At 43.2% G+C, this 16488-nt stretch overlaps 1 protein-coding gene across 1 annotated transcript in view; it reads right to left on the reverse strand.

Moving 5' to 3' along the window:
* The window catches only part of LOC120806715 (tenascin-like), a 39684-nt gene that overhangs the window by 12797 nt on the left and 10399 nt on the right, over positions 1 to 16488 (reverse strand). Inside the window, exons 3-20 of the mRNA XM_040158092.1 lie at positions 15104 to 15602; positions 14954 to 15014; positions 14734 to 14839; positions 14416 to 14520; positions 13775 to 14038; positions 13569 to 13684; positions 12315 to 12468; positions 10369 to 10638; positions 9459 to 9644; positions 9262 to 9351; positions 8793 to 9062; positions 7253 to 7651; positions 5812 to 6264; positions 4646 to 4921; positions 2885 to 3157; positions 2410 to 2682; positions 2030 to 2302; positions 496 to 804 (exon numbers count right to left, since the gene is read on the reverse strand). Coding sequence (XP_040014026.1) covers positions 496 to 804; positions 2030 to 2302; positions 2410 to 2682; positions 2885 to 3157; positions 4646 to 4921; positions 5812 to 6264; positions 7253 to 7651; positions 8793 to 9062; positions 9262 to 9351; positions 9459 to 9644; positions 10369 to 10638; positions 12315 to 12468; positions 13569 to 13684; positions 13775 to 14038; positions 14416 to 14520; positions 14734 to 14839; positions 14954 to 15014; positions 15104 to 15602 — 4377 coding nt within the window. The remainder of the gene's footprint in view (positions 1 to 495; positions 805 to 2029; positions 2303 to 2409; positions 2683 to 2884; positions 3158 to 4645; positions 4922 to 5811; positions 6265 to 7252; positions 7652 to 8792; positions 9063 to 9261; positions 9352 to 9458; positions 9645 to 10368; positions 10639 to 12314; positions 12469 to 13568; positions 13685 to 13774; positions 14039 to 14415; positions 14521 to 14733; positions 14840 to 14953; positions 15015 to 15103; positions 15603 to 16488) is intronic.

Below are 16488 nucleotides of genomic sequence, written 5' to 3' on the forward strand. Positions count from 1 at the left end.
CAAACAGATACGCTTGCTCATATTTTGGGAGGTAAGAAGAAACAAATGGGAGCTCCACATCTCCTCCTCCCGGTGACGATACTGCATACGAAGAAAATGCTTAAAATAAAAGGAAAAGTGAGATCATTCTGGAAGAGCTGTGTTGTAAATCTGTGTTAGGGTTAGGTAACAGTACTGAGCTGAAGCCTCACCATCGAGACGTGGCATTAACCAAAACCTATCAATAATAAAGTCAATTGTTTTTAATGATATATGAAATCTTCCATTATTTCAAATTATTATTTCAAAAGTATGAATATTAGAGAATTATGCCATTTGTAGAGCAGCCAGGTTGTGAGGGTAAAACTTCAGAATTGGATTTTTAATTTTAACGATATCCCATCCACTTGAATGGGAAAGCGGTTGACCCACTGTATATACACAGTAGTTGCAACAAAATAATGAATCACACTTTTTAGTAAGACGAGGGACCTTGCCGAGCACTGTGAGTGGTACCTGTCACAGCCACTGTGTTCAGAGGCCGAGAGAGAAGCCCTGACTCTGACACTCCAGTCAGCCTGACCTCATATCCTATACCAGTGATGAGGCCCCAGATGTCCAAGTGACTTTGGTTTCCCGGCACAGTGAACTCCTGAGGCTCCAACAGCCAGCCAGAGTCTGTCACCACTATGTGGAGGTGGCTGAAGCCACCACTAGAGGGGGGTAAGTCCTCCTGCTGCAGCTGCTGCTTCACCTCCCACGACACACGGAAGCCATAGGGGGTTATGTTGGAAATGGTCAAGTTTTCCACTTTAGGCAAGGAAGCTGGCCAGGAGTGGGTTTCATTGTTTTGTGAGAGGGAACAGATGTGGGAAAGGGAACAAGTTTCCATTAGGAGCATAGTGTGTGCAATGGTTGCAAAAGCAAATCATAGAGTCTGTTCTTCCTGTAAGGTGTCATTTTTTAAAGAGACAAAAAGTAGTAGTTGCCAGATTAAAAATAAAATATCTCCAGAATTTAAAGGCCACAACACATTAAAGGCAAATTTGGCATGCACCACAGTGCGTCAAATTTCTACCGTAAGACTGTAGAAAAAAGGGGATGCAACCTGTCTTTACTCACTGAAGGTTTCTAAAGCTACATTTTGAAGCTTGGATTTGAACTTACTGTCTGAGCCACTACACCAAAACACGGGTGACGCGGATGAAACATCACCTCTGGGGCGTCTCACAGTCAAGACATTTAGTAGACATACATCACATCATGTGAAGACAGAAGATTGTTGCAGAAAAATAAAGTAGAAAATTTGACAAATTTGACAGCTGGCAATTTCTGAATAGAAATCAACTCAGACATCTAGTGGGCATTAGTGTTACAGCCCCTTATCACACCACCTGCATGGGCCTTTCGCCCCAAATATCATCTGACGTCTTCTGCTGACATTTCTATGGGTGAAGGCCAGACAAGTGAAGTGTCAACTCTGTTTGTAAAGCCAGGTATAATCAAGGAGCCCTTTATCACACTCGAAGTGCTGGCCGACTGACACCGCAGCCAACATTCAAAAAATAAATTCATAAGGTAAAATAAATCTATATAAAAACTTAAATTTGAAGCGTTTCCTTTGAAAGCTTTCAACAAAATATGGGGTTTCTCTAACAGAACAAAATATAAAAAAGCTAATTGTGCATACTTTCTTAACATCCATCTCTGACCTCCTTGGGTTTAATAAATCAAATTGTTTCATGCTCTTAAAAAAAAAAAAAGTACCAGATTGTGATGATCATTAAAAACAGTAGGTGCTTATGATGCAAGTCAAATTTGCTCTTAATGCATTTGAGATTTTAGCCCTGCAGATACCAAATAAATACTGTTTTAAATCACAATAAATTCAGAATATTCTGATGTATTATGCTGACAGCAGGATACAAATTTCCCCAAAAATGACTTAAGTCCATTAAAAGATTTGATATAAAACCTTTAAAAACAAACATGGTTTCCATTTACAACTACAAGTGATGAGAGTTTAAAATATGAGTAAAATACGTAGTACCTGTGACGGCGTGGGCTAACACTGAGGGAGTGTGGCGCCCATGAGAAATACCATACAGTTCAATGTCATAGCCTGTGGCATCCATCAGGTTAGAGATCGTAATGTTACGGATTTCACCAGGCAGTCTGAACTCCAGCGTGTCAGACTGCTGCTCAGAGTCACTGACCCGGATAACAAAGCCATCAAAATGCCCTGAAACAGTGCTCCAGGACAAGCTGAGATTATGCGGGCTCACAGATGAAGCAGCTATGGGCCCCAACTGTGGGACATCCTCTGAATAGAAAACAGAACACGTCTTTTCAGTTATGTTGTGCTGAGAACCGGTGCGTAGCAATGTGTTTGGTACGTGCGGCATCAAGAGAATGCATGTCATGCGGTACCTGTTGTAGCTACAGCAAACAGAGGCTGCGTGCTCTGGCCACCGGCGCTGGCATACAGCTTTATGTCGTAGCTTGTGCTCGCTTTGAGCCCGGCCATGACTGTGGAGCGCACGTCTCCTGGCAGAGCGCGCCCCATTGCCTGCGAGGGCAAAGCAGACTCTCTGACTTCTACTATAAAGTTATCAAAAGCCCTCTCTCCTGTCCGCCACGACAGAGAGAATCTGTCTGAGGTAATGTTAGAAACAACTAGCCTGGACAAATCAGGCTCTTTAGCTACAGGGGAGAGAAAAATATAGTATATATTCATTTAGTGCAACAGAAAGCATGTATTTGTCTCTTTTTAAAAGCCCAGTGTATGCATACAGGCCCAATTCAACTTTACAATGCAGACTGGGAAACATTTAAAGGCTAATAATGTAAAACCCTATTCTTTGTAGACTAACAGTAATAATAAACACACATAGAATCAAAATACCTGTTGATGCAACAATACTGACAGCGCTTGTTCGGGATCCCTTGTATGTCCCATAGAGGTAGGCTATGTAATCAGTGCTGGGCCTGAGCCCTGTGAGGTCACGGGACTTAACATCGTGGGATATGTTAAACTCTTTTGGCTCCATCAGCCAATCAGAATCAATAACCTCCAGGATAAAACCATCAAACTCTCCTTCAGTGCCGTTCCAGAGGATTGAAAAGCTCTCTGACGTTAAGTTTGAGACATACAGTGTGCCAACCACTGGTTGATTCACTAAAGAAAGAAACCGTTATTAGATTTTCATCAACACCACTTTGCAGAAAACACATGTCTAACTTATATACAAAATATGTGACTGGCAGCTGGTTGGTTTGATTCATCATATAAAAATGTGTATATTGTTACAGGACACTCACCACCACCATCTTGCAATTCCTGATAGCAGCTTAATAAAAGATTAAATACATGCACAGGTTTTTAAATAAAATGCAGACGGAAAGTCCACCACCGTAATTAACATAGCCGCTTAAATTTCAAACCAGTTACAGCTATTTGTTTTCTGAAATAATAATAATGATGATAATAAGATGGACAAACATCTAATGCCAAGGGAAAGACACAAAAGGCTTTGTGGTAAATAGCTGAAGATTGCTGCCCTGCAAGTGTTGAGTCAAGTGTGTAAATGTTGTTAAGGAAGAAATAAAATAGGTCTAAAAGTATTTTCCATGCATATGGAGCAAGATTTGATCAAACAGTCGATCTCTTCACGTCGAGTAAAGGATCAATTCTGCATAAGGTTGCACCAGAGCAGTTCAAAGCAGAACGGGACTGCCACAGAGACAGTGAAACTCACATCAACATATTTTTACATGCGATGAAAACTACATAGTCAGTTACATGCATGCATGCAGTAGAGAGTTTAGGCATCATTCAGATGTAAAACGAGGTGGCGTTACTGTTAACCTCAGATGAAATCATTAGCATTTTACCTTGATAAGGACAAGAGGGTTTAATCAATTGCCACCTAGTAGTTCACAAGGAAATGAGGATATTTACTTTGAAGTTCTGTGAAAATAAACGTTTATCAGAATCCACAAAACTAAACTATCTCAGTGTCATTCACACAAACTAACAGAACTCAAACATCCATGGGCAAATGATCCTTCAAGGTTAATTACACACTGAATGAGGGTTGATGGGATGAAATGAGATGATCACCCTGTCACTGTGTGACGGGCGGAGGAAGATGAAAGTTATTGGTTCGCTTTTGCAATCATTGCAGCACATCAGCGTCAAACCTGACCACGATGCAGAGGATGGTAGGGGGGGGGGGGGCTTCATGCACTTTGGTGACTGGGATGGAGACAGCAGTCCAGGGTAAGGGTGAACATTTGGGGGCGTTTGCTGGGCTCAGTGATGAGGCACGGGTGCCCGTCACCCTGCCCTCTCTCTGCTAGACAGAAACAGTGGCCGGAGGGTAAGGAACGGTTCATGACATGTTGGTTAAGATGAAGCAGTACAGTACACTGTGGCCGGGGTGTCGGACAGTGATGACAAAACAGGAATTAGGTTGTTATGTTGTTCTCGTTTCATGCAGCGAGGTGCCGACGCTCCACTGTGAGCGGGACGACAAAGGGTCTAGTATGCGTCTGTGTGTGCTTCACAGATACCGACTGAAATAGAAAGACACTTAATCGATGGAAAGAAGGAAAGTTAAAGAGTTAGAGGACAGAACTCTGCAACACTGCGAGTTGCAAGTACCTGTGGTGGCTTCACTGTACACGGGTTCAAGGAAGGAGCCCTGATACATCCCATACAGGCCAACCATGTAGCTGGTGTTGGGACTCAGCCCGGAGAGGCTCAGGCTGAAAGCGTCTCCAGACAGTGTGAGGTTCTGGCTCTCTGCGAAATTCTCCAAGTTTGTTATCTCAATGACAAAGGTGTCAAATTCCCCACCCATTGGGCTCCAGGACGCAGTGAAGCTGTCCCATGTTATGTCAGAGATGGTGAGGTTCACCACCTTGGGCTTCAGGTCCTCTGGTAGATAGACAGATCAGAGTGGGGTCAACTGAATGGCGAGATGGATCATAAAAAATCATAAAGACCAACAGGTTATCAGGGCCTAGTTTAGGAGAAACAATATCAGATTTTGAAACTCAAATTCAATTATTACCAGAATAAAATTGAAACTAAAAATTATGAGAAAAGAGTCAATGTGTGTGAAAAAAATTGGAATATTTCAAGAATCAAGTAGGAAATCTATGCGTAAAAAGTCGAAATATTTGAGAAAAAAGTTGACATTAAATTTCCCTAAACCCTGAAATATTACGACTTTTAGGTCATTTTTCAAATCATGACTTGAAACTTAAAAGATTACAACTGTAAAGATAAATTTCTTAACATTTAAGAATAATCAATTATAACTTTGATCTTGATATGTGTATCGAACGTTTTCAAAATGTTGGGACTTAAATCTTGATATACTGTGAGTTTAATCTTGAAATATTTGACTTTTCTTTGAAATATAACTTTATTCTTAAAATATAAGACTTTTGTAAAATTAAACCTTTATTCTCTTCAAAAGAAATATTATAGCCTTTTTCTTGTGAAATTACAAAATTATTCTCCAGATATGACATTTTCTCTCAAAATATTACAACTTTTTTCCTGAATTTTATAATTTTAATCCCAAAATCTCTTTTTCAGTTTTATTTGCGGCCCTTCTACTTCATTTGGATAAGAGTCAGAGGTTTAAGCAAAAGAAAATATGGGATGGAAGAGGATAGTCTTTTAAAATAAAACCATGTGTGGGAAAGAATTTACCATGCAGCCATCCTGAAATATTTAGAGCATAAAAAATAAATGGATGTGATGATGAGGTTGGGTTGTGATGAATGCCCACAAAAGGAAATATTTGCTTCATGTACCTGTAGTGGCAAAAACTTTGAGAGGCAAAGATCGCTTCCCTTCCACCAGCCCTTGCAATGTAATATCATAGTCTGTAGAGGGGGACAAACCCTCTATTTCAGCCTTCCTCACACTTCCCGGTAATGTGGTCGCATTAGCTTGCGTCACCCCTGATGGAGAAGTGAGCTCCACCAAGAAGCTGTCGAACGCCTCGTCGGGCGCCGACCAAGCCAAGCTTACTCTAGTGGGGGTAACATTTGTGACTTTGAGGTCCCCCAGTACATCCAGGTTTGAACGCTCAGGCTCAGCCCCAGAGATCGTCACGGCAGTATCAGAGGTGGAAGGAGCCTCAGTGTTTACGGGAAGGAGGGGATCTGGGTTTTGAACTGTTTCGTTATCCAGAGCAGACTGTGGAGCTGTTGGAGCATCGTTGATGTTCAGCGTAATTACATCTGGGGAGGTAGGCTTGGGTGCTACAGTGAATAAAAGCAGGTTACAGTGTGAATTTGTTACTGGCTCTGCTGGTGAGTGAATAAGAAAACAACCTGTGAAGGAAAAACTGGGTTAAAATAAGAATACGAGATAAAATTCAAATGAAATAATTCGCACAAAGGTCTGTCTTCGATCTACGTTATTCCTGTGAAGATTTCAACATTTCCTCTTGTCTCAAAAGTGGATTTGTTATCCCTGTTTCTTCCAGGGCCACGGTTTTGAATCATCAAGCAGCAGCTAAGGCATTAATGGCGCTCGAGTCAGCGCCATTAATTTTTGAAGGTTCTGAGTAGTCCACCGGAGTGGAAGTACACAGTTGTCTTCAAATGGATGAAGAAGCCATGCACAGCCATTTTGTTCCTGCTGACTTAAAGAAAGACGGCTGAGTCACTAGTCTGACATGCGATTGATGTAGGGCGTAATTTTCTGCTAGAGAGCATCATTTAATTGTGTAAACGGGACTGAAAATGATGAATGGTGTGGATGGAATGAGTGGCACAAGGCTTTCAGAGAGCCAAATGGTTGCATTTAGAAGCTCAAATGAACGGAGAAATCAGGTCGGCCAGTGTCCTGTAAGCCATTGGACCTGAAGGCACCGATGGCTCAGGGAGAACATTGTGCCCACCGTAGATTTCCTCCGTTTGAATTTTGGGAAGCAACATTTTGCCGCAGTGCTGAAGCCTTGGAAGATGACAGATGGGATGAAGTCAAATGAGGGTGAAAATAAAATCATCTCTGTTGGGTTTGTTATCATACTGTGTCATGCCAAAGGTTATGCAGATAATGGCTACAACAAAAAGATTTTTTTTGACAGGAAGTGTCAAAGAGTAAAATCGCAGCATGCAAATCATGTCTCTACTCTGATCTGACCTCTGCGAAACGGAATTTTCCACCGAAAGGAGAAGCTGTTAAACAACACCAAGACAAAGTGTCTATAATCAATACTCAGTCCAAAAGAGAAGCTTATACCTGTGACTGCAACAGCTTCGAGTAGTGCAGATCTCTGGCTACTTGTTATTCCATAAAGTTTTATTTGATACTCTGTCGATGCCTTCAGGCCTTCCATTCTAGAGCCCGTGGCATCTCCAGGAAGTTGGACCTCTCTCACATCCCATAATCGCCGAGTGTCTTTACATTCTACTGCAAAACTATCATAAACACTGTGAGCGTTCAGTCTCCACGAGATGTCAAATCCATCAGACGTGATGCCTGAAACAGTCAGCGTTCCAAGCTCATCCTCAGGCTCCGTCCCAGAGAGCTGGGACTCAGAGGGGTCTAAATACACAAAGCTAATGACATTGTCCTCCGAGCCTGTAGGAGTCGTTAGTTCACGGTCGTCTGAGACAGCTAAATAAAATGTGAAAGAGGCTACAAGAAAAACAAAAGGCAAAAATCAAGGAAGCATCATTCAGGTGAACAGTGCATCTCATTTTCTTCCTGTTCGCCAGCTGTAGATTCATTTCCCGCCATCAAATCCCTATAACTACTTATTCTAAGAACCGTTGTTTAAAGTATTAATCCTTAAGATTTCATTCCTGATGGATTTAGCAACACAGCTGTGGTTTCTGGGGGCAACAGTAAGTGCGGTTGAATACTACAGCGACACTTGTTGCCCAGCTACTTTTTCAGGAAAACAAAAGAAGAGCAACTGGCGAGCTGTTTACAGTGCAGCCAAACAAACTGGCATTGTTCTAATAAATAAGTCGGTTAAAAATAAATTATTTCATGCTGCACAAGTTTGTTTGTTTGTTTAACAACAGCAAAATATAACAAAGTTGATTAATTTGCTGCGGGTTTGGACGTGTGCGGGATGCTGCCTGCAACTCGTCATCTAACAGCTCGCTGCGGCTGCTCCATCTTGTTCCATCGAGCCCTTGGAAAACTTAAAAATGATTTGCTGATGGAAAAAAAAATAAATAAAAAAGAAAGACAAACACTGCGTTTCCTGTGGCTGCTTCACAATAAAAGCCACTCTGTGTTTCACCAGTTGAAGACTTGTAATGTGAAGCAGCAGCAGTAATTTAATACAGCTCTGATACGGTTTTAGGAGAATGAACAGTAAACACCGAGGCCTGTATCAACGAGATCAAATTGTGCTGGATTACATCTATTTTTCCTGCGAATCACTTGTGCTTGAGTAGGTATCGACTTACAATAAAACAACGAAACTGAGAAAATTACTGAATGTGGATACATTAAATAGCTACTGCAGAAAAATTAAACAGTATCATGAATGGGGTTTGATTTCATGAAAATCTTAAGGATTATAACTTTAATGTTGCAGTGAAGAATATAGACAATTATTGATCCCTACACACCTAACCTTAAAAACTGAAAGGAAAAAGGATCAGTCCCTTTCATCTGCATTAAAAACTTTTAAAACCCTGAAGAAATTCTGAGGGACGTAACAGCAAATTTTGCACGACAAATCTATTTTGTTCTTACATTAAAAGCATGTGTTATCGTTTATTCTAGGATCAAATCGGGGCGAAAGTTGTTCCCTACCCACCTGTGGATGCCTGCAGGGTGACAGGCGTGCTCCTCTTCTGTCCCCTCTCTGCGGCCAAAGTGAGATTGTAGCTCATTCCAGGAGTCAGGTTGGACAGGACGTAGCTAGTCGCCGGGGCTGGGATCGACACCTCCTCAACCTGCCCATCTCTGGAGACGTAGACGTATACCAGCCTATAGCCACTGACCTTGGCCCGAGGTTTCTGCCACCTCAAAGTGAGGGAGGTCTCTGTGGACTCGATAACCTCGAAATCTCTGGGAGGATCGATGTCTGACAGAAGAGATTAAAAAAAACAAAACAAAAAAACCCCCCACTATATGACACTGTGTGATGGTGAATTTTGCACTTTAATTTGAATTCATAACCCCCCCCCGTTAGTTTCATTTCGTCACCCAAGTTGGACGTCTGTGTACATATGAAGGGGTGTGAAGGACGACTGTTTGGGCAGCCGCTCGGCAGCATCTCTCACCAGTTGCTGCGTTTGTAGTAGCTGGGAGGCTCTCCCTCTCATTCTTCATGGCAGTCACACCGATCCCGTACTCCGTCCCTGGTTTTAGCCCTGCCACGCAGAGCCACAGAAGGAAATTTACCACTTGGTACGACTGATTCAAGCTTGGGGGTTGTGCGTGGTCAAACTTAACAAATGTTCATCTATTCAACCCTTACCAGTGATGGTAGCTTTTGTGGTCTTTCCTGGTCCTTGTGGGAACACTTCCTCACCATGAGTCGCTCCTGAGATGGGGCTGTATTTCACCCGGTAGCTGCCGACATCAGCCTGACTGTTGGTCCACTCCAGAGTGATGCTGTTCTCTGTCTGGGACACGGCCTGCGGGTGCTTGGGGGCATCCAGGGCTAAGATACATATATATTTATAATCACATCACTTGCTGTTACCATGAAAAGACCAAAATTAACAATGTGCTAGTCCATCTCTCGATACTTATCAACCTCCCCACACTGTTTTTGCCTCTCAGCCCCAAGCCCCCTCCCCACTGAAGACATAAATCTTTTAAAAAAGATCACAATTGTATAGTTTTATATCTTAAAAAGTAATTTCCTTAAACAGCTACACACTGTGGTTTTTAGCAAATACTACTCAAACAGGAATGAACTGCGCGTTCGTTTCGGACTATTTTCAGCTGCGGATTAATACAAATTTGATGCTCTAGTGAGTATTTCCAGGAGCAGGACAGTGCAGGTGGGACTGACTCAAATTAACCTGCAGCGGCAATATTCAATGTAATGAAGGAACATGTCACCCACTTAAACAACGTGGCTCTCTGACATATTTTTGGACAATAACGGAGCTCTATGATACAGAGGAATAACATTTATCAGGCTTTGGATACACAAGTAACAGTACTTGTTAGTAGGAGACATTCATTGCTGGTTTTGCCTTTTTAGATTTATTGAGGACGAGAAAAATATAGAATATCACCAGCCTTATCCTTTAACCCTCAGTATTTTGTATTTACTACAACATTTTGACAAAACATGGTGTGTACATATACATGCAGCTTTAAAATATATTAAAATATAAAGTGGCATTTTGCAGTTACTGCCATCACAAGTCTACCTGTAGTGAACCTGGTGGTGACAGGGTCACTGGTGATGTCTCCGCTCCTGGAGACGAGCGACACCGTGTACTCAGTGTCCGGCCTCAGACCGGCAACGCTGTACTGCTTGTCTGGGGGGGGAATGTCCGCACTGCTTTCATCTGAGGGGTCGGAGGTGGGCCCGTAAAACATGGTGACCCTGTCCATGGGGGCCACTGGCTGAGCCCAGCTCACCAGCGCCGAGGAGTCCGTCACATCCTTCACCTCCACCTGCCGGGGACTGTCGATCTCTAGGGGTGGGAGTTCAGGTGAGGGTGGCAGGTGGCGGCAAGAGTGAAAAACAGTTGAGTGGGACATTGAGGGAGAGAAAATGTGCATGAGAAGTGATGTCCCCTGGCTCGTGGCTGACTTGTTATAAACATGACAAACAACTGGGAATATGGTTGACTGTAATTAGAAGGAAATCCATTCCGAAAGCGCAGAAAAAAACAACATCCAGCATTAAGACGAATGAATGACGAAAGGGGGAGAGTTGTGTGTTTCCTGTCGCTGGTTGTCTGCAAATCATATTCTATTTCAGAATATGATGAGTGAGAACTATCAAGTATATGAGCAATTAGAGCTGTAACCAATTTTTCATAATTTCCAGTGCAGTTTGGTGCAGACATTTATGTCCCCTGACTTTTTAATCAAGTTAACTCAAAGCACCAGTGCCAATTTATCACTACTGCACAGATTAAACATACAAGATATAACATGTTAATAACTGAGCTTTAGACATACTGATTGATAAGATTTTTATAAACTTTGGACAGAGCCAGACTAGGTGCCCCCCCCCAACTATATCAAACATTTAATCTCTGTAGTAATAATTTAGCCTGTATCAGTGAAAGCCTTTATTTTCAAAAATTAATTACGAAAAAGTCAAGCAAAGACCCCAATGTCAGCTAAAAAAAAGTCTAACTAGGTGCAAGTCCAAGAAACTGTCTGTATGAAAGAAAAAAGGTCAAGCTTGAGACCAAATATTAGCACTCCTGCCATGTTTTTCTTTTTTCAGCATTTCTACATAAAACAGCCCTTGTGCGACTCAACTTGGCTCTCTCACATGAAAAAGCACTAGCTTGGATCAACACAGGAAACGCTTTCGTGAAAAATAGCGCGATTCGCTTTCGCTCTGACATTGTGTTACTATCTGACAAATCTCCTGTGCTTACATGTGGAGGAGACATCTTTTTTCTCTATGTTTTTGAGCTGTGATAAAAGGACCTCTGGGGTTAAAGGGTTACGAAAGGTTTAACCCCACTTCTATCATTCATCTCTGGAAGCTGTGTCTAGTTTCAGCTTATACAAATAAATGACATCAGAAATGAAGTGGTGCGATAGCCGGGGAGTCCATCAACACAGACTTGTAAACTAAATGGCTTTTCCATGCGCAGGCATGGCTGTCGGGTCCCGGCGTGCCATACCGATTGTGTAAGGAACTGGAAGAGTTTCACAATGCAATGTATAGAGCAGCACTGCAGTAAAGGTTTCAGCGAGCAGAGGACAAGAGCTGAGGGATAGATTGAACGAAAGTGAAAAAAGAGAACAAACAGACAGACAAACAAAAAAACGATTACAGGCTCATGCTATGCTGGGATTCAACTTCTCTGAGTTACTAACCGTGGAGAGCCAGCAGGGATTTCCTGTTCTTACTCTTCTTTTCATTATGGAATTTCCCCTCAGTGACATTAAGTGATTTTTTTACTCTGCGCTCAAGTCATGTGGACATTGTTCGTACGACTGCTAATAGCTGCCAGACAGAGCATGGACGTGACATAATCAGGCTATCTTTGACTAGAGCTTCATCATCATCGTAAGCTGGACGCTTTTCTGAGGCACCAGCTGGACCTACGACTTCACCAGTTGACTCTAAATAATCTGTGTGCTTAGAAAATGTTTTGGTTTTTTTTAGCCTGAAACTCACTGGTGGTGACTGTTTTGGATGTTTGGGGTCCTCTGGTGTTGTTCTTGATGATGTTGATGGAGACTTCATACTCCTGTCCTGGTCCAAGGCCTGACTGGACAAACTGGTTTTGAGACGGTGGAAGGGTGCTCGCGACTTTTCCATTTTCTTCTTTCTGCACAGACACATTGTGCACAAACCAGTGTAAAACATCCTGTTAATTGCATCCACGCAACAACTCAGATAAACACTTTTACATGCGCTGACTGCGGCCTTAATGATTCTACACATTCCAGTTAAAGTTCAGCTGGGTCAGCATTTAATTTTCTCCCAACCCAGATTTTTTTAAACCTTTCCAAGCATGTGTTACTTGGATTTATGTAGCATCGTAGTTTACGGCGAGACGTGAGATCAGTCTCTCATCTGCCTCTGAGTGTATGTCCAAAAATGTCTTACTATTACTTTCTGTTAATATGTTGAATAAAGAGTGTTTGATAGAACAGGCTAAGTAGAGTCAGTGTTTGAATTTTAGAAGCATTGTTCAGCTTTTGAGATTAATTAAGTTTTTGTTTTGAACATTTTAGTTTAAAAACAGGAAGTTCAGTACAGTTCTGTTCAGTTGTAGTTTGGATTCAATTATTATGTGGTATTTTTCACGGAACTCTAAATAATCCTGTAGAAATCTACCTATGTTCATCTTTATTCTTTTAAATGTGAAGTTTAAATAGACCACACGACCAGTTTTTGCTACCGATACAGTAAAACAACAACTGTGTTCCTGAATTCCATCACACAAATCAAGTTACTGCTGAAAAGTGTAAATAAATAATAAACACAATGGTTATGATAATGGTTCTGTTTGGCGATAACCAAAACATCACTACCCCGACAGAGAGCTGATATGTAGTGAACTACATATCACAGAGCCCATTATCCAGATTAACACGAAGGTCAGGAAAAGGGCAACATTTTTAAAAATTGGTAAAAACTCTGCAGAGGCCGCAAAATTTGAAAAGGCCTCTCTGACTTATCAGCTGTCACAGTACTTTCTATTCAAAGAGTTACTGACTCCAATCCTAAGCAAAAGATTTAGGAAGTCTAGACTTGCCCTCGCTGAAGTTTTCTGTATGTCAAAGCAATTTTGTTGGTCACGATGAAATAAGTCCAAGTTTTGCTGACACTTCCAATAAGGTGGCGTGGCTTATCACTTCTCACTTTTTCCCTGTCGGTTAATAAAATTCTGGCCGAGCCTTTCAATGAGATGGGCAGACTGACCGTGTTGCGGAAATAGATCTCCCAGCCATCGAAGGTGATGTCCAGCTGGTCCCATATTACCTCTACTGAGGTCTCTCTCACTGACTTGAATCTTACACCTTCTGGCTGTGGGAGATCTGGAGGGATGGAGACAAAAATAATCAAAACAATTATGATCCTTTTTCTACAGGTATTCTCAGTAAACTAGCACGGAGATTGTGAGGTACCTGTGGCCACCCTCACACTGACAGGGACGCTCCTCTTGTTGCTCAGAACAGCATAGACACTGATCAGATACTCGATGCCAGGTTCAAGCTGTTTGACGGTGGCAGAAGTTTTGTCCCCAGTCACGTTGAACTCCTGGAGAAGACCGCCGGGACTGGTGGGCACGTACGTCACGAGGTATTCGGTCACCAACATCTCGTTTTTCCAGGACAGGTCCACTGTGTCAGTGGTGACTTCGTCGACAGTAAGGTCCTTTGGAGGAGAGACTGGAAAAATGAAAAAAAAAAAAAAAAAAAACTTTGCTGAGGGTGGTGTCCTGGACAGTTTCTCATAACCTCAATCACTAAATGTCCACAACATAGAGCTAATGCAAACTCCAGAGCCACATCTGGCTGCGGTGTTAAGAACTGCCAAAGAAATGAGAATAAAGTGCAGACATCGGCAACACACAAACTGAAAACCTCTTTCATATTGACTGAAATAGTTTCTCAGGATGAGTTGTGAGTGAATTTTAAGAATAGAAGGAAATTGCATCACTCTGGATTTGGTTTTATAGTACATCTAGTTGACACATGGAAACTCGCAGAAACTGCCAGATCCTATTCTTGTGAATTTTTGCACTGAACTGAACGGAGCTTCTTACCTTCTGAGCAGTCCTCTCCGATGGATCCCTCATCACAGACAGCGCCTGTTGTTGCAGTTATCTGTTGTTGCAGAGCACAGAGCAGTCTCATCGACAGTAGCTCTCCTGACAGGATGGTCAAGGCAGTCAAAGGGACAGCTAGGGTCAGGCAGTTGGATCGACAAAGCTGGCGCACTTCAGCAAGCCTGTGGACCGATCGCGCTGGCCCGCCTGCCCATCGATGCAGCGGCCCCGGTTCTGGCAGTTGTTAGGGCAGCTCAGTTCTCGCCCGGCCTCGCCCGCGCGTGGAAGCCCGCGCAACCTGCCGCGTCCACCCGCCTGCACTCCCCTGGCAGAGCAGTCGAGGGCAGCGTCCGTGCTGCAGCGCTCCGCGGCTGGCCTCGCACACGGCCGTTAAGCTAACGCGCCCTCTCTCTGGCAGCAGCTGGACAGCAATCCCAGAGCACCATCTCAAACCCTGATCACAACGCGCACACACACACACCACCGCCACGCACTGGCCTCTGTCTGTTGTTACAGTTGCTGAACTAATGCTAACCAGTCTAGCCCCTGCCACTACGTCACAGATACACATCACGAGCACTCCGCCGCTCCTGCCCCTGCAGGTGGAGGGCAGGTGAGCGGAGCAGTCCCCTTCCGCTGTGGCGCAGCACAGACACATGGCCATCAATCAACAAGCCATTATTACCTTGGGCAGTCGTTACACAGGTGCTGCCTCCAGTCCTCCCCGGCGTATCCCTCATCACAGTAGCAGGTCCCGTTCACACAGCGCCCGCGGTCATAGCAGTCTTTGGGGCAGATGAGCTCTGAGCAGTCGAAGCCAGTCCAGGGTTCATCGCACACGCAGTCTCCGTCATCACAGTGGCCGCGGCCTAGGCAGTTGTTGAGGCACTTGGTCTGAGAGCAGTCTTCGCCGAAGAAACCATCCGAGCAGACGCAGACGCCACCCGCACACCGGCCATGAGCTCCACAGTCCACGGGGCAGACCTTGAGTGAGCAGTCCTCTCCAGAGAAGCCCTTGAAGCACTCACACTTGCCGTCCACGCAGCGGCCCCGGTCCTGGCAGTTATGGGGACACTCAGGCTCAGTGCAGTTGGGTCCTTTCCAGCCAGACTCACATACGCAGCCACAGGTTTCACTGCTGTAGTTTCCGTGACCGTTGCAGTAAGGTTTCGTTCCCACCTCACCTTTGATAAAAAAAATAAAGAAAGGTATAAAGGTATATTTATTTTCTCTTTCCGTATGTTATCGGTTCAATTCAAAAGTTTTGTAGAATAACATCATCTCTGTGGCAGTGTATTTAATTACTTTTTAGTACATCCATGTCAGTCTTTATTTTTTCTTGAAATAAGATCAGCTTGAAAATTTCTGTCTTCTAAGAAATTGTTTTTTGGGAAATACACTTAGCTGCTGTCTTGTTGAGAGTTAGATGAGAAGATTGAGACCCCTCTCATGTCTGTATGCTAAATATGAAGCAACAGCCAGCAGCTGGTTAGCTTAGCATGAAGACTAGAAACAGGGGGGAGAACAGCTTGCCTGGCTCTGTCCAAAGGTAACAAAATCCACCTACCAGCACCCCTACGACTCACAAATAAACATATTATGTTATACTTGTTTAATCCGTACAAAAATTCAAGTGTAAAGGCAAGAAGTTGTAGTCTAACGGGGGGTTATGTGCAGGATTATTTAGTGGTCGAGCGCCATTTCTCAGTTTCCTCATTCTCTGCAAGAAAGCAAATTAGTGTATTTCCCAAAAAACTACTCCTTTAAGAGTGCGTCATTCAGAAATAGTCCAAGGTTTATTTTGGCAACTACTAAAGAAGACTTCTGACTTTCATTGATACAACAGCAACTGCATGTTGTGCTTTTTGAGCCAAGCCCCATTCAAATTAATTGCTGAGTTGTCGGTCTCTACTGTACGATAAAGAAACCTGCACACCCACATTGGATTCTAACGAGCTCCCCAACAGATGGATGGAACAGATGGACCTTGCACTGAAGGAGAGTCTGGGGTTATGTAGTATTCTTAATGGAGCACTTTTGGATGCAGATTTAGAGAATTAAAGGAATATT

This window comes from Xiphias gladius, chromosome 20 (assembly GCF_016859285.1).
Source record: "Xiphias gladius isolate SHS-SW01 ecotype Sanya breed wild chromosome 20, ASM1685928v1, whole genome shotgun sequence".
Lineage (NCBI taxonomy): Eukaryota > Metazoa > Chordata > Actinopteri > Istiophoriformes > Xiphiidae > Xiphias > Xiphias gladius.